The 15,902-nt window shown below is 44.4% G+C and overlaps 1 protein-coding gene across 1 annotated transcript; it reads right to left on the reverse strand.

Annotated features, from left to right (window-relative positions):
- Nucleotides 1–1,354: 1,354 nt before the first annotated feature.
- LOC129813978 (dual specificity protein phosphatase 22-B-like) lies at nucleotides 1,355–12,834 on the reverse strand. Its single transcript, XM_055866670.1, has 7 exons — nucleotides 12,697–12,834; nucleotides 11,288–11,321; nucleotides 11,024–11,106; nucleotides 10,144–10,193; nucleotides 8,902–8,976; nucleotides 2,118–2,289; nucleotides 1,355–1,872 (listed from the first exon to the last, which is right to left on the reverse strand). The coding sequence occupies exons 1-7, from the start codon at nucleotides 12,715–12,717 to the stop codon at nucleotides 1,720–1,722; spliced, it is 588 nt and encodes a 195-aa protein (XP_055722645.1). The 5' UTR covers nucleotides 12,718–12,834; the 3' UTR covers nucleotides 1,355–1,719.
- Between the last annotated feature and the right edge of the window lie 3,068 nt (nucleotides 12,835–15,902).

The following is a 15,902-nucleotide window of genomic DNA, read 5'->3' on the forward strand; positions in this document are numbered from 1 at the left end:
CTTGGAGTTTGCCAAAAGCCACCTAAAGGACCCTCAGACCGCTAGAAACAATATTCTCTGGTCTGATTAAACCAAGATTGCACTCTTTGGCCTGAATGCCAAGCGTCACATCTGGAGGAAACCTGGCACCATCCCTACGGTCAGGCATGGTGGTGCCCACATCATGCTGTGGGGATGTTTTTCAGCGGCAGGGGCTGGGAGACTAGTCAGGCATGAGGGAAAGATGAACAGAGCAAAGAAAAGAGAGATCCTTGATGAAAACCTGCTCCAGAGCGCTCAGGACCTCAGACACCTTCCAACAGGACAACAACCCTAAGCACACAGCCAAGACAACACAGGAGTGGCTTCAGCACAAGTCTCTGAACGTCCTCGAGTGGCCCAGCCAGAGCCGGGACTTGAACCCGATCGAACTGTGGAGACCTGAAAATAACTGTGCAGCGTTGCTCCCCATCCTACATGACAGAGCTTGAGAGGATCTGTAGAGAAGAATGGGAGAAACTCCCCAATGACAGGTGTGCAGGCTTGTAGCGTCATACCCAAGAAGATTCGAGCCTGTAATCGCTGCCAAAGGTACTTCAACAAGATACTGAGTAAAAGGTCTGAAAACTTAAGTAAATGTTGTATTTCATTTTTTTATATATATACATTTGAAAAAAATTCTAAAAACCTGTTTTTGCTTTGTCATTATGGGGTATTGTATGTAAATTGATGAGGGGGGGAAACAATTTAATCCATTTTAGAATAAGGCTGTAACGTAACAAAATGTCGAAAAAGTGAAGGGGTCTGAATACTATCCGAGATGCACTGTATATAGTTTTCATAATTTAGTTATATTGCTTTTAAAATTGAATTTCTATTTAATTTTGTCAACGCTTCTGATAGGTAATTACAGTTTTACACTGATATGGTATATTTTAGTGGAGAAGAGTGGATTCATTTCATTAACAAATAACCTACAATATAGCCTAAATTGGTTTTACTATGGCAATACTGCTGCCCTCCAGTGGTTGTGAAATGTGCATAACCTTAAATATCAACTGGGTCTATTTCATAGACTGTATGATATATCTATTGGAGGTCTACACTATAGGTAAGCTGATGGGTAAGCTACAGACAAATTAAATGTAGTTACTTTTCAGAACTAGTTGCACTCATGTCCAGCCCTCTCTATCCCTCCGATGCTGACAGTGAAAGGTGGCTGAAAAGGTTGTTTTTACTGCTGTCATGCAAGGCTTCCTTTGCATTAGACACAAACAGGAAATAGACCCGAAACAGAGAGCACAGAGAATGTCTTTCTGTCATCACATGGCATCTGACAGCACACACAGCAGTTAATAACCAGTTAATCACACAGTGACTTGAATCCTTTTATTATTGCACAAAAAGCTGACATGGCTTCAAGAAGAAACAAATTACATGGTAACAATATTATACATTTTCAAGATTTAGAAAAACAAGTACAAATACAGAACATGGTATACATAGCTATATACATAAAATAGGGGTTATGAAACCAGTAGTATTAGCCATAATAAAACATCAATAAACCTTCTCAAAATGGTGCATCAATCGGCCCATCCTCCCCCAGTCTTCTCCAGCAAAGGGACAACAACAGAGAGACTGGTCCAACGGCGTACTGACAGAGAGAGAACCCCCCCCCTCTTGGGGCCAGAGTGGTATCATCCCACAATGCAAGACTTAAGACCTGGATAAGGGGTCTCAGGTACCCTGCAATCCTGGAGGGGTGGGCGGCTCAATATTCACCTCCACCGCCACCCCGTTGGGTTTGAGACTCCTTGTCAACAGGATGCGGATGTCGACCTCATCATTGAAGGGACTCTCTTTGTACTCCTGCCGAAGCCACTCCCTGTACTGGAGACAGACAGCAACATACAGTATGTCAATATTCTTGTCTGTTGAGGCAGCTGTATTCTCTTCCTCAAGTAACTACAAGGCTACTCCTCTCTCTGAAGGATTTAATGCTTAACACATACATTTTTTATGATAAGAAACTCCTTTTTATTGAACTTCCATTCCCTCCAAGAGTGCCTGCATCTCTTACACTGTCACATGTACCTAGACTGACATTTCCCCCCCTGTCCTCCCTCTGTATTGACCTGGTCAGCGTGAGTGGTCTCAAACTCCTGGAGCTGGCGCTGAAACCCCAGGTTGGGGCCAGCGCAGGGCCGAGCCACCCTCACAGCAGCCAGAGCCTCCTGCCAGCCCAGCCCTGTCACTGTCATGATGTAGGCCACCACCAGGGAGACACTCCGAGACACACCCGCCAGACTGCATGGAGAGAGGAATGGATGGTTAACTTCTTAAATGTAATGGCAAAATGTAGATTCCCGCCTAAATAGACTTACCCAAAAGTAACTGCTATTCATGTGTAATTACATGATTCTGACATGCAAAAACGTTGCATATTTGGAAAGAAGACATCTGGGAGATTATGAGGAAATGATCAGAAGATAGATAGGAGTGACATAGTTCAGAATACACAAGATCAAGCGCAACCAAAATACGTTTTTTATTTCTTTATTGACAAGCTATAAGTGAATAATTGATGACTAGAGCTGAAAACACATAAGATGGCTTCCACAACATGTGAACAATATCAGAAAGCAAATGGGATTGATACACCTGTGGACGTTTCCAAGTGTCCCTAAACCTCTCCAAAGTGGCATATGTCTGTAAATTGGATCATTCCAGTGCTAGTACATATTTGCAATCCTTAAATGCTATTTGTTCAGTATAAAAACACAATGTCTACCATATCAACCTCACTCAAACATTGTGGTGGTGTAACCCACAGCGATGAGATTGCCTTCAATGACAACATGCTCAGTCCGATGATGCTGTGACACGCCCCAGACCATGACGGACCCTCACCACCAAATCGATCCCGCTCTAGAGTACAGGCCTCGGTGTAATGCTCTTTCCTTCGACAATAAACGCAAATTCGACCATCAACCCTGGTGAGATGAAACCGCGACTCGTCAGTGAAGAGCACTTTTTGCCAGTCCTGTCTGGTCCAGCGACGGTGGGTTTGTGCCCATAGGCGACGTTGCTGCCGGTGATGTCTGGTGAGGACCTGCCTTACAACAGGCCTACAAGCCCTCAGTCCGGCCTCTCTCAGCCTATTGCGGACAGTCTGAGCACTGATGGAGAAATTGTGCATTCCTGGTGTAACTCGGGCAGTTGTTTCCATCCTGTACCTGTCCCGCAGGTGTGATGTTCGGATGTACCGATCCTGTGCAGGTGTTGTTACACGTGGTCTGCCACTGCGAGGACGATCAGCTGTCCGTCCTGTCTCCCTGTAGCGCTGTCTTAGGCATCTCACAGTACGGACATTGCAATTTATTGCCCTGGCCACATCTGCAGTCCTCATGCCTCCTTGCAGCATGCCTAAGGCACGTTCACGCAGATAAGCAGGGACCCTGGGCATCTTTCTTTTGGTGTTTTTCAGAGTCAGTAAAAGGGCCTCTTTAGTGTCCTAAGTGTTCATAACTGTGACCTTAATTGCCTACTGTCTGTAAGCTGTTAGTGTCATAACGACCCTTCCACAGGCGCATGTTCATAATTTTTTTATGGTTCGTGAACAAGCATGGGAAAGAGTGTTTAAACACTTTACAATGAAGATCTGTGAGGTTTTTTGGATGTTTACGAATTATCTTTGAAAGACAGGGTCCTGAAAAAGAGACGTTTCTTTTTTTGGTGAGTTTAGATGAAAAAGTTCCACGTGTAGGCAGAGGCTGAATCAGCTAGCACAAAGAGCTTGTTGCCCCATTTGGTCTGCTTATTTTATATATCGTTTCAAGCCAATTCAAGCCTTTGAGGCAACCATGCGCTCATCTATAGATAGATTTTGAGCAGGCTGGAAGTAAGTTTTGCATACCTCCACCATGTCATGATACAGGGGCTTGACTCTTGCAAGACGATCATACCCTGCAGTCCCTTTCTTCTGGTCATTCTCCTGATCCTTTTGTGGGTCACTCATGTGAATAGTATGGTTAATGGCCAAGAATCGAGTTCACTCATGATGGAGGTGGGGAACTCAAACCGATTGAGTGGGGAATTGCTCCAGTTGTCAACTAGTCTTGATACCTTTACCAGTCCCATGTAAATCACCAAGGAAGTGTAGTTGAGCATGTCACCCAAGATGACAGGTTTTCAGGACATCTTCCTTCCCCCCTGCTGCTTCTTGTCCCCATACTTGTTGGTATTAGTAATTAGTGTTCCCAGTAAAAAGTTTGTAAAGTAGAGCTGAAACAGCTGTAAGGGGCTGTATGTTTCATCACTAACCAACTGTGGGCCTTTGGGTTTAAACCTAAATTGTTCTGGTTCTTCATCATCTTCAAAGACCGTATGCCACCTGTCCTCAGTTTCCTCTGCCTCTGTTGTGCTGCTTCCACTGCCTCTCCCTCTGCCTCTCCCTCTTCTCTATTGAGGCCTAGATCTCCTCCCTGCCCACGCACCTCCAGATGAACTTGCACAGAGGGGACTGGTGCCAGGGCCTGCAATGGGGGTGGTAAAATAGGAGTGGGGTCTTTGTGGAGTAGTGGTAGTAGAACCATCAGACAGGGTGATTGACACTGCAATGGGGGTGGTAAAAGAGGAGTGGGGCGTTTGCGGAGTAGTGGTAGTAGAACCATCAGACAGGGTGATTGACACTGCAATGGGGGTGGTAAAAGAGGAGTGGGGCCTTTGCGGAGTAGTGGTAGTAGAACCATCAGACAGGGTGATTGACACTGCAATGGGGGTGGTAAAAGAGGAGTGGGGTCTTTGCGGAGTAGTGGTAGTAGAACCATCAGACAGGGTGATTGACACTGCAATGGGGGTGGTAAAAGAGGAGTGGGGCCTTTGCGGAGTAGTGGTAGTAGAACCATCAGACAGGGTGATTGACACTGCAATGGGGGTGGTAAAAGAGGAGTGGGGTCTTTGCGGAGTAGTGGTAGTAGAACCATCAGACGGGGTGATTGACACTGCAGTGGGGGTGGTTGAAGAGGAGTGGGGCCTTTGCGGAGTAGTGGTAGTAGAACCATCAGACAGGGTGATTGACACTGCAATGGGGGTGGTAAAAGAGGAGTGGGGCCTTTGCGGAGTAGTGGTAGTAGAACCATCAGACGGGGTGATTGACACTGCAGTGGGGGTGGTTGAAGAGGAGTGGGGTCTTTGTGGAGCAGTGGTAGTAGAACCATCAGACGGGGTGATTGACACTGCAGTGGGGGTGGTTGAAGAGGAGTGGGGTCTTTGTGGAGTAGTGGTAGTAGAACCATCAGACGGGGTGATTGACACTGCAGTGGGGGTGGTTGAAGAGGAGTGGGGTCTTTGTGGAGCAGTGGTAGTAGAACCATCAGACGGGGTGATTGACACTGCAGTGGGGGTGGTTGAAGAGGAGTGGGGTCTTTGTGGAGTAGTGGTAGTAGAACCATCAGACGGGGTGATTGACACTGCAGTGGGGGTGGTTGAAGAGGAGTGGGGTCTTTGCGGAGTAGTGGTAGTAGAACCATCAGACGGGGTGATTGACACTGCAGTGGGGGTGGTTGAAGAGGAGTGGGGTCTTTGCGGAGTAGTGGTAGTAGAACCATCAGACGGGGTGATTGACACTGCAGTGGGGGTGGTTGAAGAGGAGTGGGGCCTTTGCGGAGTAGTGGTAGTAGAACCATCAGACAGGGTGATTGACACTGCAATGGGGGTGGTAAAAGAGGAGTGGGGCCTTTGCGGAGTAGTGGTAGTAGAACCATCAGACGGGGTGATTGACACTGCAGTGGGGGTGGTTGAAGAGGAGTGGGGTCTTTGTGGAGCAGTGGTAGTAGAACCATCAGACGGGGTGATTGACACTGCAGTGGGGGTGGTTGAAGAGGAGTGGGGTCTTTGTGGAGTAGTGGTAGTAGAACCATCAGACGGGGTGATTGACACTGCAGTGGGGGTGGTTGAAGAGGAGTGGGGTCTTTGCGGAGTAGTGGTACTAGAACCATCAGACGGGGTGATTGACACTGCAGTGGGGGTGGTTGAAGAGGAGTGGGGTCTTTGCGGAGTAGTGGTAGTAGAACCATCAGACGGGGTGATTGACACTGCAGTGGGGGTGGTTGAAGAGGAGTGGGGTCTTTGTCGAGTGGTGGATGTAGAACCATCAGACAGGGTGATTGACACAGCAGTGGGGGGTGAAAACCTTGACCGTCGGGGGCGCTTGCAGGGAAGGGGTGGCTCCCAAAAGTCATCATCCAAATCTTCTGCATCCTCCACTCTGTGGTGAATCAAATAAAGGGACATATTGTTGTAAGACACAGAATTATAGTTGACTAACTTTACAAAATGACATTACTGTAAAGTAAAAACACCAAGCCTAAACTTTATCTGTACAGTGACTTGCATAGAAGGTGTGAAGGACACACACAATGCAAACAGTAACACTTTGGAGACAAAGACAGAGGTGAGAACCACAAATAAACAATGGCCATGAGAGTTTAGTGGCCTCTCCAAAGTTTCAAAGATGAAACTTAGAACAGCAAACAGTGAACTAATATGAAACATAGACAATATATAACATTGAAATGACTTGTTACATAGGCCTATGGTAACTAAATCCAAAGCACAAAAAGCAGAAAATTAGTAAAAAAACAAAATAGCTATAATAAATATATATGAAAATAATTTACTTACAGATCTAAAAGTGGATCCAATCCTTCTAGAAAGCAATCTTCGTCGGCCGAGTCGAAATCTTCGTTCCCCTTGATCCGAGTCCGACTCCAGTATTTTATTCAAAGCTTCTATGTCGGTATACTTATTCATAGTTGCTTTCTTTTTAGGTTTCTGTTCGATATTCTTAGTTTTTACCTTTTCTTTACACCTTGAGAAGCATTTAATGCTAAAGTGATGAAATCTGTTTACAATGTAATGTAGCATCGTCTCATCTCTGAGCCAGGTAGCAATAGTTCGCATTACGCATAAAAGGTTCTAGGCCTTGCTTTGTCCCACCCAGGTCAACTGCATATCCCTGGAAAGCTTACCTCATTGGCTACAAGACTGTCAAGGTGCCATAGTAGCCAATTCCCTGTGTAATGGAAGCCTGCTGTCATATTTTTGATGCGCAAAGATATAGTCACTCGGTGGACATTGGACATTCGATGTTGCCATGAAGTCATACATCATCAGATAACATTGGCAATAAGCTAGATTTGTTCCTACCAACCTAAGGATCCATTTCATACGCCCCATGTAGTGAAAACACAGACCAAATCGAAGCTTACCTTGTAAGACCCATGAGGATTTGGCATGGGTCCCCAGATCTTCAAAAGGTTCTACAGCTGCACCATCGAGAGTATCCTGACCTGTTGCATATGGCAACTGCTCGGCATTTGACCGTAAGGCGCTACAGACGGTAGTGCGTATGGCCCAGTACATCACTGGGGCCAAGCTTCCTGCCATCCAGGACCTATATAACCTGGGGCGGCAGGTATCCTAGTGGTTAGAGCGTTGGACTAGTAACCGGAAGGTTGCAAGATCGAATCCCCGAGCTGACAAGGTAAAAATCTGTCGTTCTGCCCCTAAACCCACTGTTCCTAGGCCTTCATTGAAAATAAGAATTTGTCCTTAACTGACTTGCCTGGTAAAATAAATATAATAGGTGGTGTCAGAGGAAAGCCCATAAAATTGTCAGAGACTCCAGTCACCCAAGTCATAGACTGTTTTCTCTGCTACCGCACGGCAAGCTGTACTAGGACCAAAAGCTTCTACCCCCAAGCCATAAGACTGCTGAACAATTAATCAAATGGTCTCCGGACTATTTACATTGACCCCCCTCCATTTGTTTTGTACACTGCTGCTACTCACTGTTTATTATCTATGCATAGTCACTTCACCCTTACCTACATGTACAAATTAGCTCAACTAACCTGTACCCCCTCACACTGACTCGGTACCGGTACACCCTGTATATAGCCTCGTTATTACTTTGTTATTGTGTTACTTTTGATTATTTTTTACTTTAGTTTATGTTGTAAATATTTTCTTAACTCTTCTTGAACTGCACTGATGGTTAAGGGCTTGTAAATAAGCATTTCACGGTAATGTCTACACTTGTATTCGGCCCATGTGACAAATAAAAATTGATTAGATTATGATTTGTTTGATGAAAACGTTGTGTAAAATAAACATTTTGACTCTCGGCACTGGTGATCAATAACAGTAGGTCACAGGCAGATGAATAAGATATCTGTCCCGGCTTTTGGTGTTTATCAACGTATTCCGTGTTTATTTCGTTTATGCTTCACAACGCTAAACGGAATGTAGGTAGCAGCCATCTTGAAATGAGGTTATCGGCTCGGCCTGCCCTTATAAATTCGTATGCCCATATATGGTAGTAAGTCACACCAAAGATTTGAAGGCGCCGATCAATAGCCAAGATACTCAGCTTTCCGCAGACATCCTGGTTTTGCAGATAGGGGCTACCGTTCTCATACCAGCCTGAATTGAATAAAACAAATCAAATAGGGTCCCCAAATATGGGGACTTTACATTTAAGAGGGAGAGATGGATAGGAGCCGGCATGGCCATGATAGAGATAAAGGGCATGGACATCAGCAGGTCATATTAATAGACAATACATTTACTTGAATTGGAAGTCAAAGATTGAGGCTGTGGAGGCAACATTAGAACATTTATATAAAGGAAGGGTCTTCTGTATTTCTCAGAAGACCCTCACCAGAGATACCTCAAATAATTTAACAACACAAAACATTCAAATCAAGATTGTTGTTTGGGGAAGTTCAAGAATAGCTTTCTGTGTTATCTGTCTATGTGCTGCTTACCATAGTCACACATGGGTTCACTTGTGAGTACTCAGATTAACCCAGAGATACAGTAACAGATGGACAAATTAAGAAGTTTATGACTCACCAGTGGACCAGACAGCCCTCTCCTTTCAGCCGGGACTCGTGCATGAACATAATGCTCTGTTTGAAGTGCTGTGTCCTGAGAATGACACACATACAGGTTATGTACAGTCATAAGCAGGTCATAACACAATAACAAACCAGTTATCATTCCCACAATGGTAACAACATTGTATCTGTTGTGGAAGACAAAGCATATAGGACAAGTAACATTAAAGTTAACAAAAAAGCTGTAAAATGGGCCCTCCACCCCAGTTATAGAAAGTGGGGGGATGAGTGGGTAACGACTCATAATGCTGAGAGGAGAACGACTCATAATAATGGCTGGAATGGAAAGGTGGAAAAACACACATGGAAACCATGTGTTTGATGTGTTCCATACTATTCCATTTATTCCGTTACAGCCATTACTATGAGCCCATCCTCCAAAATTACAGTGCCATCAGCCACCTGTGGTGTGCGAGCAGTGAAGGGTATGGGTGAGGGGAGGGCCGTAGGGGTGAGCCTGGGTGTGTTCTTCTAGGCCCTAGGGCCATCCATCTATCCTCCTGACAGGACCAGGATGAGCAAGTGGTGTCTGTCCATCTCTGGCTAGCCAGGGGCAGTTTAACATTTCACCTGCAGGTTTCACACACCTTGCTGGAGAGGCAAGCTGTGGGAGTAACAGGGGAGTTGACAGCGACATCTGGGTGCCTGGGTGTTAGTGTGTGCGTGCGTCTTTTTGGGGGGTGTTATAAAAATAGAGGCGCAGTGCAGACGGACGTGGCAACTCATACAGAACCAGAGACATCCTGTTCCTTCCTGCATAGAGGACCAGGCCACCTGCACTCTATACACTCAACCAGAGGAAATGTGTGTGTGCATATGTGCATGTATTTTTACAGCATCTATCTATCCACCTATTTATGCATGTATATGTTGATATGTCGGTGCTCAGTACATCTCTGCATGTTTTTTGTCTTAATCCTAATGAGTAAAAAGCATTCCATGATTTCTCATTAGAGAAATAAGAAGCTGAATCGCCTAGTCAGCTGGTGATTTATTCAGTGCTTTGATTCACAGTCAACTGGTGAGCATGTGAAGCATATCATTTTCATATCAGGAGAACATGAACTAGAGACGCCCACACAGAGTGTGTGTGCTGGATAGAATGGATCTGACTGGTCTAGTCTGCTTCAGTCCGGTGCTGTTCTGTTCTGTATGATAGCCTTGTGTAGTGTGTGGTGCTGTGTGTTGGGGTACTTACAGGTTTTGTGTGGGCAGGTCTGCTGCTGAGATGCATAGATAGGTAATCTCCTGCAGGAAAACATACAACTGTTATACGCTCTAACACAATTACAATCTAATAGGCAAAGCATGCCGACAGGATCGTTGTAAACACCTCTCTGTACACACTATTACATAATGCTCTCAGTCTTACAAGTGTGTCTGCAAACAATAAAAACCATTATGTAAGCTTACACACCAGGTCCTATCCTATAGACTGTGTTTCTGATGTGGTGATTGCAGCTGTAGTGAGGAAGTAAAGGAATGGGACAGACTGTGCTAGTTTCTATAGGGAGTAGTAGAATAGGAGAACACCAAATCCCACACAAGCTAGAGCCAGAGCACTGGGTCAGAAACTAAAATGAATACTCCTCTCTACCGCCTACACCCTCCCACAGAGCTCATACAGGCTCCAACAAATGATTTCTATTGATGTAATGTGAACCTGTTTTGTTTGGGATGGGGCCTAGTCTAATATTACACACTAAGCCACATTCCCATACTGCTGTCCTGAATTACCTGACAGACTGGTCCAGGGGCAAACATATACCATACTCTTATGGGAAGAGCAGTCATGAGGACTGACATGGGGACTGTCAATTTATTTGCTTAACCAAACTGTGTCCTCATTTTTGGATGCAAATCTTGATTTGTAACATTAACATCCATCTAAATTGGATTTTGAAACTGGATTTTGTGTGTGCGTATGATACAGACAAGCATTAAAGAACGTGTGTTAATGCATGTGTCAGGTGTCATTAGATCACGTACATTCATATAATATAATGCTGAAAGGATGTCTGATGCGGTATTTAGCCATTTTGATCTAGTGAATGGTCCACTGGGAATTATTTTCTTACCGGCAGGATAGGGGCTGCACTGTCATGGATGGAGAGGATGTGTGTGATGTTGTTCCTTGCTAACTGTTCCCTGTCCCTCGCATCTAAAGGAAAACAAGTATTGAATGACAAACACATGAATCATCTATTAAATATTCATAGAATGTTCTCAAATATGAATGTGCAACTGAAATGTACTGGAAGGGATAATGGTGAAGGGGTGTCTTCATTGGTCTTATCCTTCGCTCAAGCCTTTGACCAGTACAGCTGGGAAGAAACACTTACCTTTGAAGTTTCCCAAGTACAAGTCAGGCAGGACCTATGGGAAGGTAAGCATTGAATATTTTTGTGTGACCTGTTGTTTACATTCACCAGTGTTCTTAAACCTGACATAATTACAACAAGCATTCCATTCATTACACAAATAACTAGGCTAAGCAACCATATTACTACTTAAAACACAAGCCCCTGGGCCTATACACCTATGCCACTATTAACAGCAAAGACGAAACTCAAATATATAGCCTGTGTTCTCAAGGAAAGACAACATGGAGGTGCAGAGACTGTATATTTAGTTTGACACCAAATACCAGAGGCGAGTGAGCTCACATAACCGACACAGTTCACTCTGATGCCACACAAAATAATAGTGATAATAAGACATGTTAATGTAGGATCTGTGTGTGTGTGTCTACTACCATTCAAAAGTTTGGGGTCACTTAGAAATGTCCTTGTTTTTGAAAGAAAAGCAACATTTTTGGTCCATTAAAATAACATAAAATTGATCAGAAATACAGTGTAGACAGTGTAGTGTTGGAGTGTGCCCCTGGCTATCCATAACATTCCCTTTTACTTGAGTCACTGGGTACTTCTTCATCCACTGTGTATGTGTGTGTGTGTGTGTGTGTGTGTGTGTGTGTGTGTGTGTGTGTGTGTGGGTGTGTGTATGTGTGTGTGTGTGTGTGTCTGTGTGTCTGTGTGTGTGTGTGTGTGTGTGTGTGTGTGTGTGTGTGTGTGTGTGTGTGTGTGTGTGTCTGTCTGTGTCTGTGTGTCCCTAATACCTCTCCTCCCCCATCTCCAACCCATCTGGAATAACAGTGATGAGAGGTGCAGAAAGCTTTTCCAATTGAAATGAGTTGATGACACCTGTTGTGTACACCAAGTACCAAGCCAACATTTGAGAAGGTCAATTGCTAAAGTATCCATGATGACATGTAGCCTACTGTATGTGATAAGACACAGCAATGCATTACACCCATAAGTAATATCAGCAAATGTAGCATGCTTTGATCATTTTCAACAGAAATCTGTCCAATGTGTAGCCAAGGAGTTGGACTGTAAAAGCACAACGCCTACACACCGGGTGTGTCTACTTTGATAAACAGCTAGTCATTAAAGTGTACAGTGTACAGTAGCATACATACAGCGACAAACAGACACTCTTATGGCAGATGGCCTGAAGTGCAATATGGTATTATGCAATTGTGCACCGATTCAATATAAATTAGACGTAATACGTGTTCATAACACCAATAGAAAACACGCATTAAACACATTTGACTACACGCGTTTGATTGACATTCTATATGCTTTGAAACCCCCTGTCTACAGAACTCCTGTAGCCTACTCAGCGACCTCCCGTAAACTTTGCTTTAGGAGCGCATGCATAGGCTGTATATCAACGAATAACATACCTTATTGAGCCCATTACCCATTCTAAACGAAGAATTCTGTAAAACCAACAAATGGAAATTACGGCATTTATTGTTGTACTCTTGTTTCGAGAAGTAGGTCTCCAACGGCTTTTCCACGAGCTCTCCAAATTGCGAGCGATCGAGGACTCACACAGTCTGCAGCAGCGCTGTTCCATAAAGCTCCCGATGTTTTCAATGCTTCCTGGGATATGTAGTTTTTGCTTATCTAGAGAGGCATGGACTCTGTAAATGAAGGATGGCAGGCCTACACCTATTTTTATATTCACAATTTTTATACAGTCTATGCCATAGACTCTATGGGTAGGCTTCACCTACAGTGGTCTCCAAAATGACTAGCACCACTGACTGGCAATGCACAAACAATACTTAAAAATATATAAAAAATATAATTAGAGATAAACTCAAAATACTAACTTGTAGGAAATACTGTACATTATTAATGTTTCAATGGAACCAACCAAAAATATACAATCATTTAATACAAAATACATTTCACCAAAATCAAGGTTTCATAATTATTGGCACTCCTCACTTAGTACTTAGAGCAACCACCTCTGGCAAGGATAACAGCAAGGTTAAGTAACACATTTGGAGGGATTTTGGACCATTTCTCTACACAGATCCTTTCAGGATCCTTCACATTTTTGGGTTTACGCTTATCAACTGCCCTCTTCAACTCAGCCCACAGCATTTCTGTGTGGATCTTATATATATATATATATATTTTGGGTCATTGTCTTGTTGGAAAGTCCACCTAAGGACAAGTCCCAGCCTTCTGGCAGAGGCAACCAGATTGTCAGCCAAAATTGCCTGATACTTGGTGGAATTCATTATGCCATCAATCTTAACCCGTGCCCCTGTACCTCTGGAATTAAAACAGCCCCAAAACATCAATCAATCAAGTTTATTTTATATAGCCCTTCGTACATCAGCTAATATCTCGAAGTGCTGTACAGAAACCCAGCCTAAAACCCCAAACAGCTAGTAATGCAGGTGTAGAAGCACGGTGGCTAAGTTAAAACTCCCTAGAAAGGCCAAAACCTAGGAAGAAACTTAGAGAGGAACCAGGCTATGAGGGGTGGCCAGTCCTCTTCTGGCTGTGCCGGGTGGAGATTATAACAGAACTATGCCAAGATGTTAAAAAATGTTCATAAGTGACAAGCATGGTCAAATAATAATCATGAATACTTTTCAGTTGGCTTTTCATAGCCGATCATTAAGAGTTGAAAAACAACAGGTCTGGGACAGGTGGCGGTTCCATAACCGCAGGCAGAACAGTTGAAACTGGAATAGCAGCAAGGCCAGGCGGACTGGGGACAGCAAGGAGTCACCACGCCCGGTAGTCCCGACGTATGGTCCTAGGGCTCAGGTCCTCCGAGAGAAAGAAAGAGAGAAGGAGAAAATTAGAGAGAGACAAGATTTTCAAAATGTTCATAAATGACAAGCATGGTCAAATAATAATCAGGAATAAATCTCAGTTGGCTTTTCATAGCCGATCATTAAGAGTTGAAAACAGCAGGTCTGGGACAGGTAGGGGTTCCGTAACCGCAGGCAGAACAGTTGAAACTGGAATAGCAGCAAGGCCAGGCGGACTGGGGACAGCAAGGAGTCATCATGCCCGGTAGTCCTGACGTATGGTCCTAGGGCTCAGGTTCTCAGAGAGAGAGAAAGAAAGAGAGAACGAGAGAATTAGAGAGAGCATACTTAAATTCACACAGGACACTGGATAAGACAGGAGAAGTACTCCAGGTATAACCAACTGACCCTAGCCCCCCGACACAAACTACTGCAGCATAAATACTGGAGGCTGAGACAAGAGCGGTCAGGAGACACTGTGGCCCCATCCGAAGAAACCCCTGGACAGGGCCAAACAGGAAGGATATAACCCCACCCACTTTGCCAAAGCACAGCCCCCGCACCACTAGAGGGATATCTTCAACCACCAACTTACAATCCTGAGACAAGGCCGAGTATAGCCAACAAAGATCTCCACCACAGCACAAACCAAGGGGGGGGCGCCAACCCAGACAGGAAGAACACGTCAGTAACTCAACCCACTCAAGTGACGCACCCCTCCTAGGGACGGCATGAAAGAGCACCAGTAAGCCAGTGACTCAGCCCCTGAATAGGGTTAGAGGCAGAGAATCCCAGTGGAGAGAGGGGAACCGGCCAGGCAGAGACAGCAAGGGCGGTTCGTTGCTCCAGAGCCTTTCCGTTCACCTTCACACTCCTGGGCCAGACTACACTCAATCATATGACCTACTGAAGAGATAAGTCTTCAGTAAAGACTTAAAGGTTGAGACCGAGTCTGCGTCTCTCACATGGGTAGGCAGACTGTTCCATAAAAATGGAGATTTATAGGAGAAAGCCCTGCCTCCCGCTGTTTGCTTAGAAATTCTAGGGACAATTAGGAGGCCTGCGTCTTGTGACCGTAGCGTACGTATTGGTATGTACAGCAGGACCAACTCGGAAAGATAGGTAGGAGCAAGCCCATGTAACGCTTTATAGGTTAACAGTAAAACCTTGAAATCAGCGCTTGCCTTAACAGGAAGCCAGTGTAGGGAAGCTAGCACTGGAGTAATTTGATCAAATTTCTTGGTTCTAGTCAGGATTCTAGCAGCCGTATTTAGCACTAACTGAAGTTTATTTAGTGCTTTATCCGGGTAGCCGGAAAGTAGAGCATTGCAGTAGTCTAACCTAGAAGTAACAAATGCATGGATAAGTTTTTCTGCATCATTTTTTGGACAGAAAATTTCAGATTTTTGCAATGTTACGTAGATGGAAAAAAGCTGTCCTTGAAACAGTCTTGATATGTTCGTCAAAAGAGAGATCATGGTCAAGAGTAACGCCGAGGTCCTTCACAGTTTTATTTGAGACGACTTTACAACCATCAAGATGAATTGTCAGATTTAACAGAAGATCTCTTTGTTTCTTGGGACCTAGAACAAGCATCTCTGTTTTGTCCGAGTTTAAAAGTAGAAAGTTTTCAGCCATCCACTTTCTTATGTCTGAAACACAGGCTTCTAGCGAGGGCAATTTTGGGGCTTCATCATGTTTCATTGAAATGTACAGCTGTGTGTCATCCGCATAGCAGTGAAAGTTAACATTATGTTTTCGAATAACATCCCCAAGAGGTAAAATATATAGTGAAAACAATAGTGGTCCTAAAACGGAACCTTGAGGAA

The sequence above is a fragment of the Salvelinus fontinalis genome, chromosome 17 (genome assembly GCF_029448725.1).
Source record: "Salvelinus fontinalis isolate EN_2023a chromosome 17, ASM2944872v1, whole genome shotgun sequence".
Taxonomy (NCBI): Eukaryota; Metazoa; Chordata; class Actinopteri; order Salmoniformes; family Salmonidae; genus Salvelinus; species Salvelinus fontinalis.